The sequence below is a fragment of the Dermacentor albipictus genome, chromosome 7 (genome assembly GCF_038994185.2).
Source record: "Dermacentor albipictus isolate Rhodes 1998 colony chromosome 7, USDA_Dalb.pri_finalv2, whole genome shotgun sequence".
In the NCBI taxonomy this organism is placed as follows: domain Eukaryota; kingdom Metazoa; phylum Arthropoda; class Arachnida; order Ixodida; family Ixodidae; genus Dermacentor; species Dermacentor albipictus.
In genome coordinates, this window is record NC_091827.1 from 48,513,349 (window position 1) to 48,532,505 (window position 19,157).

At 51.0% G+C, this 19,157-nt stretch overlaps 1 protein-coding gene and 1 pseudogene across 1 annotated transcript; both read left to right on the forward strand.

The window, feature by feature from the left end:
* Nucleotides 1-3,770: 3,770 nt before the first annotated feature.
* LOC139048195 (U2 spliceosomal RNA) lies at nt 3,771-3,950 on the forward strand (annotated as a pseudogene).
* An 11,566-nt stretch (nt 3,951-15,516) lies between these two features.
* On the forward strand, nt 15,517-18,815 carry LOC139047418 (neprilysin-1-like). The gene is made up of 2 exons (XM_070521245.1): nt 15,517-15,712; nt 16,388-18,815. The coding sequence occupies exons 1-2, from the start codon at nt 15,677-15,679 to the stop codon at nt 18,425-18,427; spliced, it is 2,076 nt and encodes a 691-aa protein (XP_070377346.1). The 5' UTR covers nt 15,517-15,676; the 3' UTR covers nt 18,428-18,815.
* The last annotated feature ends 342 nt before the right edge of the window (nt 18,816-19,157 follow it).

Here is a 19,157-nt window from a genome sequence, read left to right on the forward strand (position 1 = left end):
TTAAAATGATCTGTGCTGAGCAAAGCGAGAAGTCGGACTAGGAGTTGTTCGTTAACCTTGGCATGCTCCGAGTATAACTGGATAAAAAAATGATAATTACGACAGGACACACCGGACAAGGACGACACAACGCAAACTGCCAAGCGGGTAATTCACGCTCTGTCGTCCTTGCGGATATGAGCTTTACTCAGTTGTACTCGGTGCATCGCAGCACAAATGGACACCCTATATAGGGTGTCCCGTTTAACGTTAGCCCAGCTGTTAAAAGATAAAGAAAAGGTTTTAGAAAATATGGTGCAATATACGACGTTAAGGCCTACGGTCTTCGGTCATCAGAGCTCTCACCGTTGGTATTAAAATTATATCTTGCATCGCGTTTTTTTAATCATTGTTTTCTTCGAGAAGCTTCGCTAACGTTAACTGGGACGCACGTATAGAACCTACGGGCTGGTCATTTCTGATTTACGGACTTTTAAAAATAGCCTATATTATATTTGCCTAATTGTATTTTGAAACAGCCTAATTATATTTTAAAATAGTCCCCATGCGGCACATATTGCAATTTGCGAGTTGTAGTCCACGAGTTTGGCAGGCGTATACACTTGGAATTAATTTACAGAATGACGTCAGTTTGGAGATATGGGCCATCAAACTCACCGTAATAGTGCACTGTTGTTCCACTTAGCATTTTTTAAGCAAAACGCTGTTTCATGAATTGAAGCGCGAAAGTAGCTGGGACGCCCACTCATTTCGTCCCCCCACTTTGGGAAATAAGATCTGGAAAATAGTGTCATCCAGGAAATTAACATCAATTGGATACGTTTTGCAAGCTGACTGGCTACAATTCGTAAATTACAGCACGTGTAGTAATCAATGAATAACTTAACTAGTGCATTTTTGTTAATTAGTTAAACACGTGTTTCGATTTCTCGAGCTAGTAGTGTCCGCCTCTTCGAATAATCCAGCGCAAGGACTGTAATTATGCTATCAGCCCCAGGCGATTAAAACAAAAATCACAAAACTTGAAAAAGTGATCGCCCCCGTACATACGGCACGAACGCGTGGCCTCTATATTGTTATTTATTCTCGCAGCGCAAACAGTTCTGCGAAGATCCAAATCGACGCCGACTTCGGGGACGACGTGCAAATAACCGGGGACGACGACGCCGGACTCGCGTCGTCCACGCCGGCGGCGGCGGCGGCGACGCGTGGACGTCGCGGAACGCAGCGCACGCTTCGACGAAGGGCGAAGAAGCCGACGCCGCCGAAACAGAGGCTCCCGCTCCCACCAGCCAGTGCGAGGTGGCGATTTCCGCGGCGGAACAGCGAAACCGCGAATCGCGACGCGATTTCGCCGCCGACCTCCGCCTTTAAAACATTCCCGACCTCTTCAGGTCTCGCGGGAACGAGGCGAAGCAAAGACGTCGTCGACGACGACGACGACTACGAAACGACCGGTGGTGATGGCGACGACGGCGGCAGCAGCGGCGAGCGCGACACCAACGCCCGAGAACTTTACCAAGAACGCGACGCCGACGCCCTCTCGCGGAAAGCGTTTACGGATATTCTCGTATTCGGTCCACCGCTGAACGAGTCGCGGAGTGATTCTCCGCATGGTGCGCATAGAGATCGTACGGCGTTTATGACCAACTCCGCATATACTATAGCGACAGGCTTAATTAGCCACGTAGTGTGAAGCTACGCAGATTTGCGTGCTTGAATGTTGATCTCTTCTGTGTTGCTGTTCTGTTGCGATCAACTGCGTGACAGAGTAGACGTTATTGCGAGTTTGGCCTGTCTAGGTTGGACAAGTCATAGTGGAGCAAAAGAAAGAAAAACGTAAAACAAACTGTTTCTCGGATGTCTACTGTCTCATACGTCTTCAACCTCTCAGAATGTTTTTCACCGCTCTTTGACAGACGAATGCTTCCAATTACTGTTTACTGATAGAAACACGGTTCTCTGACGCATATACTGAAATATTGATTCAAGGAGTGGCTGTGCTATACAGGTTGTGCATCTTTTCATGTTCATGTAACTTTCTCTGTACTGATTCGATGTTACGGTGTTGAGGCTGAGTCGATGGGTAATGACGTGTGCGGTGTACTTAAAAGGACATGGTAAAAAGTTTTGTTAAAATTGTAAGTAAACTTTCGCGATCTGCACATAATACTGCCTATGTACGTACGAGCCAATACGTGGGGTGTTCAATAAATGTTAATACTGACGCTCTCAAATCTTCTGAAAATTATTCATAGTTCTTTGTACCCTTTCTGCACGCTTCCCATGTAAGTGAAATGTACACGTTCTGCCGTTTCTACCAAGCCTAGACAACGTGAGTCAATCCAGGTTTTCACACCTATTTCGAAATCTCCTCTAATGTGTTATCCACACCTTGTTTCATGTCAGCGCTACTGATGAAGCATGAAGCGACTAGAGAGTTACAGGTTTCCGAAATACATCACGGCATGGGTGTCAGAATTTTTTCAAGGGAAAGAGAATTCTGCTGATTTCAGAGCGCATTTTCATCGTTCAAGTGTAAGCAGAAGCGCGGGTGGGTACCACAAGGACCAGCGTTATCTACTGCTTTATTTCTTATATTCTTAAGCTCCATTCCTTTGCTCGAGGACATTTATGCATACGTTTATGCCGATGACATCGCTTTCTTTCGCATCCAATGATGACCTACATTGGCTTTATCCATCGATACAAAATTACTTGTGTACCTTTAAAACTTGGATTGATAATATATGTCTGTGAACGTCTGTGCACACTCAGGTTTCACTCATGCGTCGTCAAGAGTTCATTCCCCAGGTGAATTCTCTTAAATACCTGGGAATCACGTATGATGAGACACTAAAATGGAAAAGCCACATTGAAAAAGTCGCGTCTAAGACAACTCGTGCTGTGGGATGGTTGCGTAAGATAACTGGCGATGTGGGCTGCGAAGACATACATTAATTATGACATGTAAAACGTATGTCCGACCCACCATGAAATTTGGGTGTGTCTTGTTTTCCGGCAGCCCAGCTTATAAAATACAGCCTCTGGTTTTATTAGGAAGGGAAGCTGTGCGATTGCGCCTTCAATTCCCAAAGTTTATTGCAATCACCATTCTGTTTACGGAAGCGCGAATACCATGTTTACAAACTCAGTGCCATTCCACTCTATGAAGGTGGATGGCCAGCGAAGTTGTGTATGTGGTCCTCTTAATGGTGAACAGTCCATTGCCGTGCGTCAAATACCGTATGCACATAAATGGAAGGCGAGGCGCGAATAGTCGCTCCTCCACGATGTTGAGCCTCGGACGATGATGAGACACTGGGGGGTAGACATACCCATGTATCATTGTAAAACGCGGAACGGCACCTTTTACTAACGAATCCCGGCACATACAACAGACACGAACCTCACCGTACACCGAGGGCACACACTACTTCTCAGTAGCCAAGGCGATCGTGCGTTGGTCGACGTCCCGCAGTGCAGTAATGGTTGTGAGGTCACTCGAAAAGCACAAGCGGTCACGCACAACACAGGCCACACAAGATTGCTATCCCCACAAACTCCCTCTGAAGCCTGGCCGTTGCTCGGGTGAAACTTTTCAAGTTTGCGGAATCGGGGCCTCGTGGACGGTTCGCATTTCTTCCCGCCTCGCATTCCTGGTGGGCAGCACGCTTAACGGTCCACCACCACGGGATAGCGGAAGGGAAGGAAAGGAGATAAGCAAGTGCTTGGAACGCCGACAAAGAGAGGGCGGTGCGAACGTAGACATGGCAGACGCAGGTTAAAGTGTAGTATCTGTTATTTTCAGCTTAATATTTGATAGGGGCTGTATTTGGAGCGAAGATATTAAACTTATTTTTACACGATGGCAGAGTGATTAAAGCCTGCTTCGCCTCCGATGAGGGTAGGCCCGGTATTTCGCTATCTTCGGGATCGGCCCACGTATGGGGAGAAATTCTCGATCTGCACGGCTCGATGGACACACGCAATTTATTTCAGGACGTAGCCATATAACGCTTCGCAGAAAAAAAGAAGAAGAAGAAGCAGTCTCGCTGTCCGCAAAAGCGTGCCCCTTGCTATTGAGAGGCTGGCTTCCTCGCAAAGTGGGAGAGTTTAGTAGCTAAGTGCGATTTACAGGTGAAATTTCGCTAGCAGCACCGAATCATCACAAAATTCAGCACAATATCGCACCGATAGTCTTGGATTAGACGGAAACAAATGCGAAGAACCGCGTTTGCTCCCCCACAGCCAGCTATAGGTTGAGTTTGATGCGAATATTCGTATCCAACCGGATATCCGAACATTCTCGAATATCCATTTTTCGAATCCAATGCTGATATTAAAAATACAATATTCCTTAATATTCGAATATTCGCACGCGGCCTACTTGTCGGTTTCTCGTGCCGCAGATGAGTGTGAACGCAGAAACATCAACGAAGGAAATGTCGTGGCTCTGATTGTACAGCCTGCATTCCAGACAAAGACCGACGGTGAGATTGTTGAGAACCCCAGTGATCGACCGAAATCCGCCTTTTTCGTTTTCCTGCGCGGCCCTTTGCCTCACGCCATTGAAAGCGTTTTGGAAGTGTGCATAATTAAAACGGACGTCTGTTGTACGAGTTACGTCGCAACATGGCTGCGCCTAACAGGCCGATTATCTCATCCGTTGCTAATTACACGTGCTTCTAATCTGACATGAAGCTTATTTATAGTGAAGGGAAGAGCGATAACGAGCTGAAAGAAAACATCTAAGCTTGTGAGAGGTATTCCGACGCTACCACCTGTGTGCACGTAGTCTTTTACAAATTCTAGCCCGCCACTTTCTTCCTTCATCCTGTGCATCTTTGCACGTTAAGTACGCTTTTTCTGTGCTAACTTTCATGACGTTCCCATTTTTTTCCTGATTGGCTGCTGCGGATGCTCAGTGCTTGAGCTTTGCCACAGGTTTCGCGAATATATGAGTCCAAAATCGTTTGCACATACTCGTGTAATGCACCCAGGCTTTCTTCCGAGAGTTGGGGTGAAAATCGGGGGTGCGGCCATTACACGGAGAAAAATGCACATTTTTTTTTCCGTAAATACTTTTGGTGGTACTTGTCTCTATTGAACTACAGTAACCACTTGCACTGGCTCTGGCTATTCTTGGCTATTCTCGCAGCGTGTCACCTGCCGGCTAGAATAAATGGTGACGCCCCACAGACCAGTGGCGGTAGCGTCTCGGAGGCAGTCGCTAAATCTCGTAGGCTGTGCTTTTGATACCTGGAGGTGTCGAAAACTCGGCAAGGCTGCCTTGATTTCCCACCGAAAAAAAATAATAATAATCAAAAGGTTCGAAATTCTCGCACCACCCAACAGATCATTCTGGCAACCTTCTCAAGGGTGCGGCTTATAGATGGGTGATGTCTAAATATACATTTTCTGGGTTTTTTTTACAAAGTTCTCGGTGCGGCTTTTACATGGGTGCGGCCATTACACGTGCATATACGGTACTGCTACTCATTTTCAAAATTTTCAGTTATCGAGACACTGATATGCATCTTTACATAACATTGTTACAAGTAAACCCTTCGCAATTCGTATTTCCACCTCTGGCTTGCGTTATCTTTCTAAGCGTGCGGAGCGCGAGCTGCACGCAGTGCAAGACCGTGCAAGGACAAGATATCAACGAGAGCGTAAACTTTAATTTCAAATCAGCAAGATTTGAGTCCGGCGTCTTTTAGTAGGTCTGGGCACCCGCCGCGGACGCGGTTCCGAGACCTTGTCTCGAAGCGGCTTCCTCGGCTCGCTGGACGGCCCAGAGTTGTGCTGTCAGGTCAGAGCTGAGCAGTGCGGTCATCCAGCGTGACTGGAGGCTGGCGGTGGAAGAGACGGAGGGGTCGGCACTGCCAACGAACTACCAATCAAATCCACGTCTAATAGAATGAACTCGGGAGAAGACATCGGTATCTACCAGGCAAACATTTACTTATACGGTGTTTAAGTAATTCTCAATGCTTGCCGATCCTCAGGTTATGTGCGTTCCCGGCGATGCATTCTGAGCACGCCAGCTGCGGACACCGTGACCTCGCGGCGTCATCGCGAAACGGGCTTGTCTTTTTTGCCGACGTAAGGCATGCGTTCCACTATTCTAGTACACTATACCGCAGCCCAGACAAGCAGGCGTCTCACCGTCGGCGTCTCTGGAAAGTTCCACAGCCGTGAGACGCCGGTCGTCATCGGTGCCCTTGGCAGGCGCAAGGAAGACGCTCACTTCGCTGTGCCGCGGCGACCGTGAACTTTGGGCCACAGAGGCTACGCCGTACTAGGGTTGGACCAACACCGCCCAGACAAACTTGGTTGGACGCACTCGGACGCATCATCATTCCACCTTTCGAGACACCGGTGAAGGAGACGCGTCTCGCCGCTGCTGCGGCGGTGCGCAGGATTTAGACCTTGGGCCGCCGCATGGACAGACGCCGCCGCCACTTGGAGATATAGCGCGCAGTGTTCTCTTCGGCGCCTCTCTTCGTGCGTGGCTTCTTTGCTGCAGTCACCGGGCTTCGACCGACCGCCATCGAAGTGGTTCTCGTGACGCCTCGGATGGCCGAACGTCGGGACGTGAATTGTTCGCCGCTTGAACTGATGCTGAATTGCGCGTTGCAACGCGAGTCGTCGATCGGCCCGGGGGCGCTCGTTCACCCAGGCGTCCCAAGTGGCTGCTGCGGGTCTGACGTGCATTTAGCCCCTGGTGATCATTGTCGACACGGAGGCACTGCGGTCTCGTACGCAAGCGGCGACGCGAATCCCTCGGCCGTGGAAGCCACGAACGTCGCCACTTACTCCGACGCGCGGCACGGACTGAGCGGCGTGGAGACTGTGGCGCGTGGACGGGCCCCGACCGAGTGTTGCGAGAGGGACGAAGGGAAGCCCGCAAGCATCCAGATGCCGGTAAACACTGAGGCGCCACCTGATGTACATTACGCGAGTGCACAAGTGGAAGGCGACCCCCCAGCTACCACCAGAGGTCTTCGGCAAGAGACGTCGGAAGGTGGCGTGAGCTACGGAGCTAGAGAACGCGTTGTACAATCGACGAAGAGTTCGCTTTCGCCCTACTCGTCCCGGTCATTTGACGAAGAAACATGTGGGCTTGCCCAAGGAGAGGCTCCCAACCAAGCCGGCGCCAGTCGCGAGACCGCGTCGACCACCGTGGAAGCTGCCATGGAGCCTTTCGTCCCCGAGTTTGTAAGGAGGCTGAATTTGATAGAACAGACCATGCCTTCAAAGACTGGGACCGCTACGACAGTGCCAAAACCGCGCGGGCGTCCGCGCCGACAGGCGGCGCCTGCAACCATGGTGCGACCAGGATGCGACACAAGCGTAAGCGCGCAGTTAATGCGTTTAAATGAGGCAGTGAACCGCTGTGCGAAAAAAGCGGAAAGACCGGCCACATCTCGGGAGGCGACGTGGGGTGCCAAGTCCCCGTCCGAGCTTCGCCGGCGAGCCCAGGACGGCGCGTGCACGAATCCAGCGGTGAACGCTCCGGTTGCGGAAAAAGGTGCCCCACGCCGCAATGCCGGGAAGCTCAGCGCGTCCAACGACGATGCGTCAGGGAAGGAAGTGAGCACGAGCTGTGACAACGTCGAGCCCACAACGGACTCTCCGAATTCCACGGAAGCGTCGAGAGGCGAGATGCCTGTTCGGGCGCCTTTCGAATTTGTTCCACTTTCCAATGAGGCGGCCCTTCGAGCGAAAGAACGTGCACAGCTTTGGACATGCGTCTCAACGGATCCACCGGTTCGTGCTTCGAGTGTGGTGCAAGCCCGTAGCGGAGGAGGTTTGAAACCTGCGCGCCTGCACGGCGACGGCGTTCATCTTGGATACTCGACCTTGCGGGGCGTTTCTACGATGCCGGCTACCGTTGCCGGCTGCAACGCGACACCACGCACGGTGCCGGTGCGCTTGCTCACTAGTTGCACGGACGAGACATTTGCGGGAACTAAGCCGCACGCTTCTGTCGCGCTGCAAACGGCGTTTCCGAAGGCGGTTGAAGTTGGAAAACGCCCCGCCCCTGCTGTGCCCGCTGTACCAGCATGCGCCGAAACATCTGTTCAGTGTGAAGATGTTGAACGTATCAAGAGTGCAGAATGCGCGTTGGATGCCGATAGACGTATACTGACCGCAAGCCATCGCGATCAATCCCTCACAGGTGCGGTCGTCCCTGACCGACATGAGCCATTAGACCCGGTCAACTCGACCGGAGAGGGCGGTCGGTTAACAACCGGCCCAGTGATTTCGTCTACTGGTTCAGCGGGCCATGTGAGTGACTTGGCTGGTGCGTCTTGTTCGCTTTCGACTCCTTTCACGCAAAGCCAATCTGGAACCGATTCGCAAAGCTTTCTTTCTCGCGGTCATTTTGTTGCTGCGTCGGAGCGCTTGCCATCTCCGCGTAGGCAGTACGTGAATCATCAGCGAAATGTAGCGCCATTCCAGGACGTTTCCTCAGAGCAGAGACATCCCGAAGCTGACTTGTTGGTCGTCGCAGAGAGGTTTGTTCCTCCGCGCAGGAAGCGTGACGCCGATTGCGTGATCGTTGAGGCCCAGAACTCTCCGCGTGGGCGAGGATACTCTGCAGCTAGTGTGGAGCATCCTTTTCCGTACGGACCATCCGTCGACGAGCACCTCCTCCCTGAGGCCCCGGAAACTGCTTCGTCCCAAAGTCGACGTGCACGTGGTGACAGGTCCCTTGAGACTCTGGAAATGAGGAGGTTTCGTTCTTTCTGGAGGAGGCAGGATACCAGTGCTTTTGCTTCCTTGCTTTCTTCACCTGAGCAAAGGGGGCTCGCCACTTCTGAGAGCTTTTCTGAGCGAAGACGGCCGGTGCGAGAAGAGGTCATGCCTGTGCCACGAACCGGGAGTCCGCTTTGTGAGCAGACGCAATCTCCTCTCCTGGCACGTGAAGACTTCCGGCTCCGGCACACAAGCTTGGCCAATAGCAACGTTTCCGGAAGTCGGGACGTTTCTCGCGGGCGTAATCTGATTCCAGGCGGCGAGCCCGAGACGTTTCGCAGACCGTCTGCTGCTTTCGGAGCTCCTCACGAACCTGAAATGTCTTTTCCCGTGCGCAATGCCGATGACATGCTTGCGCCCAGTGACGTTCCTTCGCAGCCGGCCGTTGAAGCGCTTGCTTTGCGTGACAGTCTCCGTCTTTTGCAAAGCCTCCCCTCAGGTAACGACCTGTCCTTCGTGGCCGAGAGCTCGCCCCTTCGGCGGAGACAGTCCGGTGATGACGACGACGTGATCCTCGAATCTTGGATCAACGGCCGCGGCAGGAGCCAGTCGGAAGACGATGTGTGGCAGAGTGGTGACCTTCGACAAAGACAGCGGGGAGATGTGATCGATCTTACCGTGCCGGGCGGCTGTTCTCCTCAGCGGAGCCGCCTCCCTCGTTTCACCCGTTCCCTCGAAACCACGGGTGCGCCCGAAGTGTCATTCCTAGCCGCGGCACGCCGCAACCTGCGGACGGCTTCGACAGCCGGCGCAGCCACGAACTTCCGCAGTCGTAGTCGCGTCGCCTTGTTCGAACTGAACACTCTGAGAGCCCTGTACATCTTGCAAATGTGTCCCGACGGGCGCACAAGGCGTCGGGTGACGCAACTCTACAGAGAAGGAAGGCGCAGCCGCGCAATGGAAGCCTACTCTGCCGAAATACGTGCTCTGGTGTGCGCTCTCATCGAGCGCAGGAGCCGGGACCCCAACGTGCCGACGCGGTTACTCCGGGAACTGGCGAGTGTTGAGTGGCGGCTTCCGGATGCGCGGCATGGCTACAGGCCCCAGTTGCGGGAGCTGGAAGACTTGACCGGAATTTTCGAAGACTAGACCTGAGTGCCTGAACAGTTACGCCAGCGGGTGTACGTCCGTAACTGTAGCCCGAAAAGACAGGTCCAGTTGAAATAATCTCTGTGTAATGTGTCTTTTTTTTCTTTATGCTTCTTTTTCAACGGGTGAATGTTGCGGTTTTGTTTTGTCTTTTCGTTCGTGGTTGCATCGTTATCATGTTATGTCGTGTGGTGCTGTATGACTCTCTTAAGATATAAAATTACTGTTACTACTGTACTGTGCTGCCTTTTATGCAAGGAATGAAGACTTAGCTATAGTCTTACGTTGCAGGGTTCGAATGAGGGACTATATGCACGGTGTTTCAGCGGACACTTTCAAAAATCTTTAAGGGTTGCTTTTGAAATATATAATTCTAATTCATGACATGGTCTACGCGAAGCTGCGGGCCCTACTTGCATAAAAAATTGAAACGCGAAATCGACCAATTCACAAAGATTTAACTTTGTAAACAATTACCTAATGGCCCATATTGCAACTTACAAATTCTAGTCGTGGAGTTCGCAAGGCGGTTCCATTTGGAACGAATCCTCTGGATGACACAAGTTTCGAGATGTTCATTGCCGAAATTTGCGGAGAAATGCGTTGGCGTTCTAGTTAATTTGTTAAGAAAACGTCAATGTACGCACTGAAGCACACAAACATAAGTAAGGGAATTAATATCTCGAAACTGGTGCCATTCTGAGAATTCCTTCCAAGTGGATCCGCCTTGCGAACTCCAAGACTAGAATTTGTAAATTGCAATATGAGTCAAGGTAATTAGTTACTAGTTAATTAGTGACTTTCTGTGAATTAGTTGATTTTGCCTTTCACTTTTTATTTGTGCAAGTGCCGTCCGCCGCTTAGCGTAGCCTCATGAAGTAACATCTAGCTATCTGCCACAGGCAACCTTTCAAAAAATTTTGAAAGTGTTCGTTGAAACACCCAATATATACAGGTACGCAACACTGGCCAGAAGGAAATAGCCAGTATGCCATAGCTTATATCGGCGTAGTGCTTGCTGGCAGTACTAACCTGTTCTGATTCAGTGGCATCAGTTTCATCCTTATTGAGAAAGCACTTCGTTCCGCCTAATCGGTTCGTATGAGCGGACATTGGCCAATCGCGTTCGCTTACAAGCGGCACATGTGCGCAGCAAACGCATATGGAATATTGCGCGTAGGCGTTGATGAATTTAAACCGCGCGAGGAAGCACCAGGGTGGTGCACCGTTTGTGAACGTGTTGTTGCGTTCGCGCGGCGATCTCGGAGGCCATGCTGCGTCTGGAATCTCGAACCGCGGCCGGAACATGCAGGACGCCACACTCTCCCGCTGAGAGTTCCATGTGTACAGAGGTCAATTGCCTCGACTTGGTTAAAAAGTCGTGATAGCTTGAAAGTTAAGAAACATAAAGCGAAATGACTAGCATCATAAGAACGTTTGAAGCTATCAAAGTAGTAAGGTTATATAAGTCCATATTCTATACCCACTATTCCCACGGTGTGATGGTAATGAGGATTGTGACGGTGATTCCCACTGATATCCCCTTTGAAACTGGGCGGTAGCATACGTGTATTCGCATATCCTGCTTGCGCTAATTAGGTTTTACTGCGACTGTGCCCGCCCTTTTTCGATCTTCCTTCATTGCAGCCTGTATCTCTATATTGTACTATTACTTATGCCTGCAACGACTCCGGCACTATGGATCTTCTCGCTTGTTTTATTTCCCCCATACTGCAAGCGAGTCTTGCTTATCCTGACCTAGTTTTGTCCAATCCACTCTAAATTCCAGCGCCCTGTAAGGGGGGCGCTTCCTACCCGTCTTTCGCCGTGAACGTCTTGGCATTCCTTTACGATGTGTTGAGTCGTCTCCGGGATTTTCGCTCCAACAGGCGCATGCGCCCTCCTGAGCCATCGCTGGCACCACCGTTCCCTCTAGTAAGTTTTGTAGGTACTACTGTGCTTACATTCCTGTGGTAATATTTTTGCCGAATACTTCGCTGTCATCCAGTTACCGTATTTCTGTGTGGCGTGCTCTAGGTGACTCGGAAACGTGGCGTCGCGAATTCCCTACCGAATGAACTCTGTAGAGCCAAGGCCGAGTGCTGTTAAGCCAGATCGAGAGCCTGAATGAGATGCCCTTTAACAATGCAGAAAATGTACGGCAGTTAAAAATTAAACTAACTTAGTAATTTCAATGAGAAGGCTATGCTGGCTGCGCAAGTACTGCTCGTAGAGGTGGCTTGAGCAGCCTAGGTGACGCAATATTCGCGAAGAAGTAGAACGAACAGATACATAACTTTTCGCGCTTACGGTAAGCGTTTATATTGAGGATGCAGCAGATACAACGGGTAGAAACCTCCATACAGCGAAGCTTTGTGTGAGTGCATGAGGAGTCAAAACGCGGGTTTGCGTTTATTGAATGTCCGCAGAAAGTGTCACGATAGGCTTTATTCACGCATTGTAGAGGGGATAAAACAATGTAATGAAGGAACTGATCGGAACAAATAAATATCTTTAGCGGGAAGTTCTTCCGTGTGCCAGTGGCGTTTGACAGTCGAGATCGCATTCGCGTCCTTCTGTCGACGCTGTCGCTGTGAAGACGACTTCAGCGTATACGTAGTACCGGATTTCATCATGAACATACATGAAACACAAATGAAACACAAAGATACAAAACAAAATGGAGCCGTCTTCGCATTCCATTTTCTGCAAGCATTGAAAAAAAACTTGCCTCAGGTGGGGAACGATCACGCAACCTTCGCATTTCGCTTACGATGCTCTACCAATTGAGCTACCGCGGCGCCGTTTCCCCAACCACTTTCTTGGGTGTTTATGTTTCCGAACAGAACTCTGGGAGTGTTAGCCAGTGCCACCACTCACAAACCTTGGCGGCGGACGTGGAACGTTCTTTCTGCCGCAGGCGTCACGTTCTCGTGACGCCTATATATATATATATATATATATATATATATATATATATATATATATATATATATATATATATATATATATATATATATATATATATATATATATATATCTATATATATATATATATATATATATATGTGTATATCTATAAGCACTTCTTTCCTTGATGTCTGCTGTCTTCATTAAAACCTCAATCTCTCTATTATACAGCTACCTATGCCTGTAGCGATAATCACAAAACAAAAAGTCTATTAAAATCTATGTATTTTCTGATTCACATGTTTTCAACACATGTGTCCGCCGAAGCACACAAACCACCTGTGCAAATAGTATTTGCGTGGTTAGCACAGCGTATTTATTTTAAATGACTGGCACCGGCAGCCGTTTGTAAAATAAGGTTGATTTCTGTTTCTGTGCTTGTGGCCGAACAACGCAGTAGATGAGCTACAAGTCGGTCACTGTAGTGTCGTCTGTCCTCCAGTCTCAGCGTCCCTCGCTCTTAATTCTAGCGCCACCCGCCATGGTTGCTCAGTGGCTATGGTGTTGGGCTGCTGAGCACGAGGTCGCGGGATCGAATCCCGGCCACGGCGGCCGCATTTCGATGGGGGCGAAATGCGAAAACACCCGTGTGCTTAGATTTAGGTGCACGTTAAGAACCCCAGGTGGTCAAAATTTCCGTAGTCCTCCACTACGGCGTGCCTCATAATCAGAAAGTGGTTTTGGCACGTAAAACCCCAAATATTATTATTAATTCTAGCGCTCACTGGCTGCGCTACACTGAGTGACGTCATCCTTGCACCACACTCTAAATCAAGTCTGCACCATTTGGGGCTTATCTTGCCCCACAACGATACATTCTAAAGTTTACACCCCTTGAGTTGTATCTTGCCAAACAACAATAAACGTCATCTGTCTTGTCCGCATTTCCTTGCTTTAACGCTGCGAGCCCGGTACTTCCCAGTAACGACCGGCATGCGCGTTATCAGCATGACATAGCATTCCCAACAGGAAAGTAGCGGGCGCGGCGTTTTCACGAAAGGAAATGCGGGCAAGAGAGATGACGATTAACGTTGTGTGGCAGATATATACGCCAAAGGGTGTAAACTTCTTTTAGAGTGTAATCGTCGTGTGTCTTGTCCGCATTTACTTTCTTTAACGCTGCGAGCCCGGCACTTCCGAGTCACGAACGGTTTGCGCGTTGTCAGCGTGACGCAGGATTCTTGACAGGAAAGTAGTGACACAAGCCACAACCACAAGTAACCACAAGTGCTGTATAGGCACGAACAGCGGTGCGCGTGATGCAGTTTGCACCGTCATCGCAAGGTGGATTCGCCCGCCCAGACCGCGCGGGCCTGGCGCGGGCGAATTTACCTTGCGATGACGGTGCAAACTGCATCACGCGCACCGCTGTTCGTGCCTATACAGCACTTGTGGTTTCGGCGATCTGTGCGACGAGACTCGCCGTAAACTGCAATATCTTAGCTTCATATTTATTTTTCGCTTTCTCCCTTTCAAATGTAAGGACCAGGACAGAAGCGAAATTATCTTACTAGAGGGGGGATCCCGCAGTGCGGCCAAACCGGATGTGCGCGCCTGTCAATGGTGATGACTTGACGGCGCGCACTATACCTTCACTTATGCTTGGGCCCCGCGCTCCGCTGTTCAACTTTCATTTGACGCTGATAGTACGTGTGCCACTTCAAGCCGGGCAGAACTGTGTCCATCATGCGCTCAGACGTTGCGGGCGCATTACAAAGTCCAAAAGGCATAACGCTAAATTCGTATGAGCCGTCGTGTGTGACAGACGCTGTCTTCGACGGATCGGCGTCTGCCATGGGTACTTGCCATTACCCTGAGCGCAAATCTAGGGACGAAAAGAATTCTGCGCCTTGTAGACTGCTATTCGCGTCGTGTATGCGAGGGAGAGGGTAGACGTCCTTGCGAGTGATCTTGTTCAGGCGCCGGCAGTCCAGACAAAACCGCACAGAGCCATCTTTATTCGTAACTAGGACGGCGGGAGATGCTAATGGAGGTCGTATCATCTTGCGGCAAAGCATGTGGTCGACTTGTACGTTGATTTGTTGATCACGTTCTGATCACGTTCTCGTGACGCCTGCGGCAAAAAGGACGTTCCACGTCCGCCGCCGAGGTCTGTGAGTGGTGCGCCTGGCTAACACTACCAGGGTTCTACTAGGACACATAAATACTCAAGAAAGTGGATGGGAAAACGACGCCGCGGTAGCTCAATGGGTAGAGCATCGCACGCGAAATGCGAACCTTGTGGGTTCGGTTACCACATGCGGCAACTTGTTTTTTCATCCACTTTAATTTCCATTAATTCATCGTTTCTTTATTTCATTTATCAAGCACAAGTAATTTCTCCTATGTTGCCCTTGGTGTCAGTGTTTGTTGGCTTCTTATGATATCATCTTTATTATTGCGTCATTAAGTCTTGCTGCCCCAATCACACACTGTTCTTGTTTTATGTTCCTTCTGGTTGTCTTTCCTTTTGCATGTTTCTTGTCTCTCCTAAGAGTAGTTATTTGTCTAATGTTGCCTGCCTCGTGGCGTATCCGCTTTTTGGCTGCGTGCAATAGCTGAGCACCACCACCGCCAACGCCACCACCACCATCATCATCATCATAATCATTCCAACTCATTGTTGATATACGTTGATGCTGACCGCTTTCTTTTGTATTTCCGATTATATTTTTATTTTCGTAATAACATCCGATTTGTATTAGCACCCGATTCGTGCCTTGTCCGTCGCAGTGGGGTTGTGCCATTCTTGCAAAATATGTCATCGTCCTTTTTTTTCTAACCATTAGGGCCATCACCTTCTTTCATAATCAGTGCTGGGTTCTCGGCAGCAACAGGGGTTCTGGTGATGAGGCCTGAACAGCGCAGGCCAGCACCGCTATCGGTGAGCACGAGCGTAAATAGTCCTAAAGACGACATAACGCTGGCAACTCCTTGAAGCGAGCGTGACTGCTTGTTCCACACTTATCGCCATGTTCCAAATTCCTACTCCATGATAGAAGACGTTTCCTAAATGTACAGGGAGCACTCCCACTGTAGGCCTGCCCAATGTGAAATCACATTGGCCTTGTACATAGCCTGAAGTCGGCCATGCATTATAGCTTTTGCCAACTTACAGAGTTTCGCTGGCTTTCCAGTGGTCAGTGGTGCCATGACAAAGGGTCATTTCGGTCGCATGATAGGCTACATTGCCGAATGTAACATGTTGGCCCTATATGAAGCCTACATTTAGTCCGCTTCCAATGCTGCTATAGTAAGGTGCATGAAACAGCTCGAACGAAAGCCTCTCGTATGTCAACTTCCTTGCACGTCCTCTATTTGTCATCCCGGTCTGCCCTAAGCGGTACTTTCAGCTAATAAGCGTTGACGTACGCAGCGCCTCGGGCATTCTGGGGAGTCGGGGACGAGAAATCGAAGATACTCCTTCTCGCCAGGACTGCATGAAACGCCTGCATAGGCACCTCCTACACGAATATTGTTTCTGCGTTGCATGCGACAAAGAACGGCGCGGAGAGAGCCGCATCAGCTTGCCATTTTTCTTTTTTTTTATTCGTGGCAGGGCACACCGCCACGCAAGGGGCGTCAGGACCTGAAGTGCCCTTGCGGAGTGGGCAGCTGGGCGTGCGTCTTCGTCTCCACGATGGCCGCAGTCGTGGCCTTTGCAGCACTCGGCGTCTACTACCTGGTGTCCGGTGCAGCAGGCAAGAGCGACAGCCAGCCGTACCCGGACATGTTCAGCTGCCGCAGGGAAGATTGCGCCAAGTCCGAATCGCTGCTTACGCAGTCGCTGAACACCAGCGTCGACCCGTGCCACGACTTCAAGGCGTACGTGACGTCGCGCTGGCTGCCGGACCCGCACCAGTTCGCGACCGAGTATTGGAACTACGACTGGCACGTCAAGTACATCTGGGCTAGGCGTGTGGCCGGCGAGATGTCGAACGGCGACTTCGAGTCGCACTTGGACAACATAGTAGCCTCGTCGTTCGGCGCCTGCGTGAATCGGTCCACCGAGCGAGCGGACGACACGCGAAGGATTTTCAGGGAACTCATGCGAAGCCTCGGCATTCCCTGGCCCGAGGCGCCACCTGGTGACGCGAAGCCGTTCGACGTGCACCTGAAACTGTGCGTTCGGTGGAACGTACCGCTCTGGTTTGACGTGAGGCTGCTACCGAACAAGACCGTCACTGGCCGACGGACGGTGTACGTCGGCCCTAGCGCGTTCGCCAAGTTCTGGGCCAACCAGTTCAGGTCGCTTAGCAGTGACTCCGCGGTGCGTGGGTACATCTACCAGTATCTAGTGTACTTCGCAGGTTACAACGAGACAGCGACGGAGGGACTGATAGCGGCCAACTGCTACGCTGTGTTCAACTTCACGCGACAGGTGGTGTTCAGGCTCGAGTCCCTTCACGAGAACGTGGGATCCAGTTTGTACTCTTTCGACTCGCTCGCCAGCGCGTTCGGCCCGCGCGCCGATCGTCTCGTGTCCCTAATGAACGAATACTTCGGGCTCAAGGAAGCCTTTGTAGGTTCGGACGTGGCCATCGTCGAGAAAGTGGGCACTGCCGAAGTGACGCGCCACATCACAGCCGATCACGACCCTTCTCTGGTCCTCAGTCACCTGGGCTGGTGGTTTCTCCAGATATACGCTCCGATTGCCGATGGCAGCTTCTTCGACCTCAAGTACGGCAACAAGGAACTGGGCGACCTCTTGCGTCCCCTATTCTGCGAGACCCAAATGGAGCACTCCTTCAAGATCCTGGTGCTCTCCAAGCACGTCGCGCTCAACTTCCCTGCGAACGTCACACAGAGAGTCGACGAACTCCTCGTCAACGTCCGTGAAATGGCGGCGGCCGCGTACGAACACTCCGACTGGCCCCCGACGATCCGCGCGAGGGTGGTGGAGAAAATTCGAGCGATGAGCATCAACCTGTGGCCCATGCCGGAGTACCAATCGAGCGAAACGCTTCACCGCATCTACCGGTCCCACCACACCACGAAGGGTACCGCGCTCGAGCACTGGATCGCCGAGCGTCGGGAAAACGCGGCGCGTCTCGGTAGCGGCGCCTACTTCGAAGACAAGAGGTTGCCGCACAATTTCGCCGAGGGGGCCGTCGACTACGACTTCCTGCTCAACGAAGCCACTGTGTCGATGATGATGGCACACGAGCCGTTCTACTACCCCGGAGCGGCCGCGGCCATCAACTACGGAGGCCTGGGAGCCGCCTTCGCGACAGCGGTGCTGCGTGGAGTAGGCACGGGGCAGGTCGATCTCCGCGTGATTCCTTCCGGCCACGTCACTTCCGGGGACAAAAGCCCTCCGCTGTCGGGAAACGCGACGTCCGTCCGAAAGAGCGAGTCGTCATCGCGTAGTCGGCTGGACTCGGTGCCGGACTTCATGCCGGCGTTGCGCGCTCTCCAAGCCCACAAGACGGCGTGGCCCGAGCCGCGCGAGTTTTCGCCGGAAAAGCTGTTTTTCATCAACTACTGCCACACCCAGAGCAGGCTGAACATCGTCTTCGACTGCAACGGTGCGGTCCGGGGGGATCGTAACTTCGCGTTCGCGTTTCGCTGCGCGAAAGGTTCGACCTCGAACCCGTGACCGTGGAAGACGCGTCGTGATTCCTGGCCGAGAAGTGTCGACCGTGCGGCTCACCATCTATGGAGTTGAGCTTGCGTGCGGGACGCTTCAACGCTTCTTTCACGCGCGTTATGTAGTCTGGGAATTCTTTTTTTGTTTCGTAGGGTTTTCGATTGCGTTATTCTAATGAGACGAGCAACATTCCGTTTCCTAGATGGGTTAATGCCTCAAGAATCTCATGGGAAGTTTTGTAAGTTTCTGCTTTCAGGAAATGTGAGAATTTAGTTCATATTCGTTTTTTTTCTTGGCCTTGTACGATGGAATCGTGCATTACATTGTCTATAAGTATGAGATAGTTATAGCCTCCTTCAGTGGTGCAAGTAAAGGTCGGCGCTGTCACCTACGAGTAGACAGACTCACGCCTACTCCATACTCATCTCAGAAGTGTGGGATAGTGTGTTAGTGAGTGATTAGTGGTGTAACTGGATGTGAGCATTTGCAGGAGTCAGCGGCTGGTTATAAAGTATGAAGGCGAGCCATCGATGGTGAGCTTGAGTGGACGGGAGCAGATATGTGCGTTCCGATGAGAGGGCGGGGGAGTGCCAGTATGAGCACAAGTGGATGCTTCTAAACGTAAATAGAAGCGACTAAGAACGCGAGTGGGTGTCGGTCAGCACACGTCGACGAGCGTGATGCACACGAGAGTGGGTGAGTGCGTAGCCCGTGTAAAAGCATTAACATGAACGAGTAC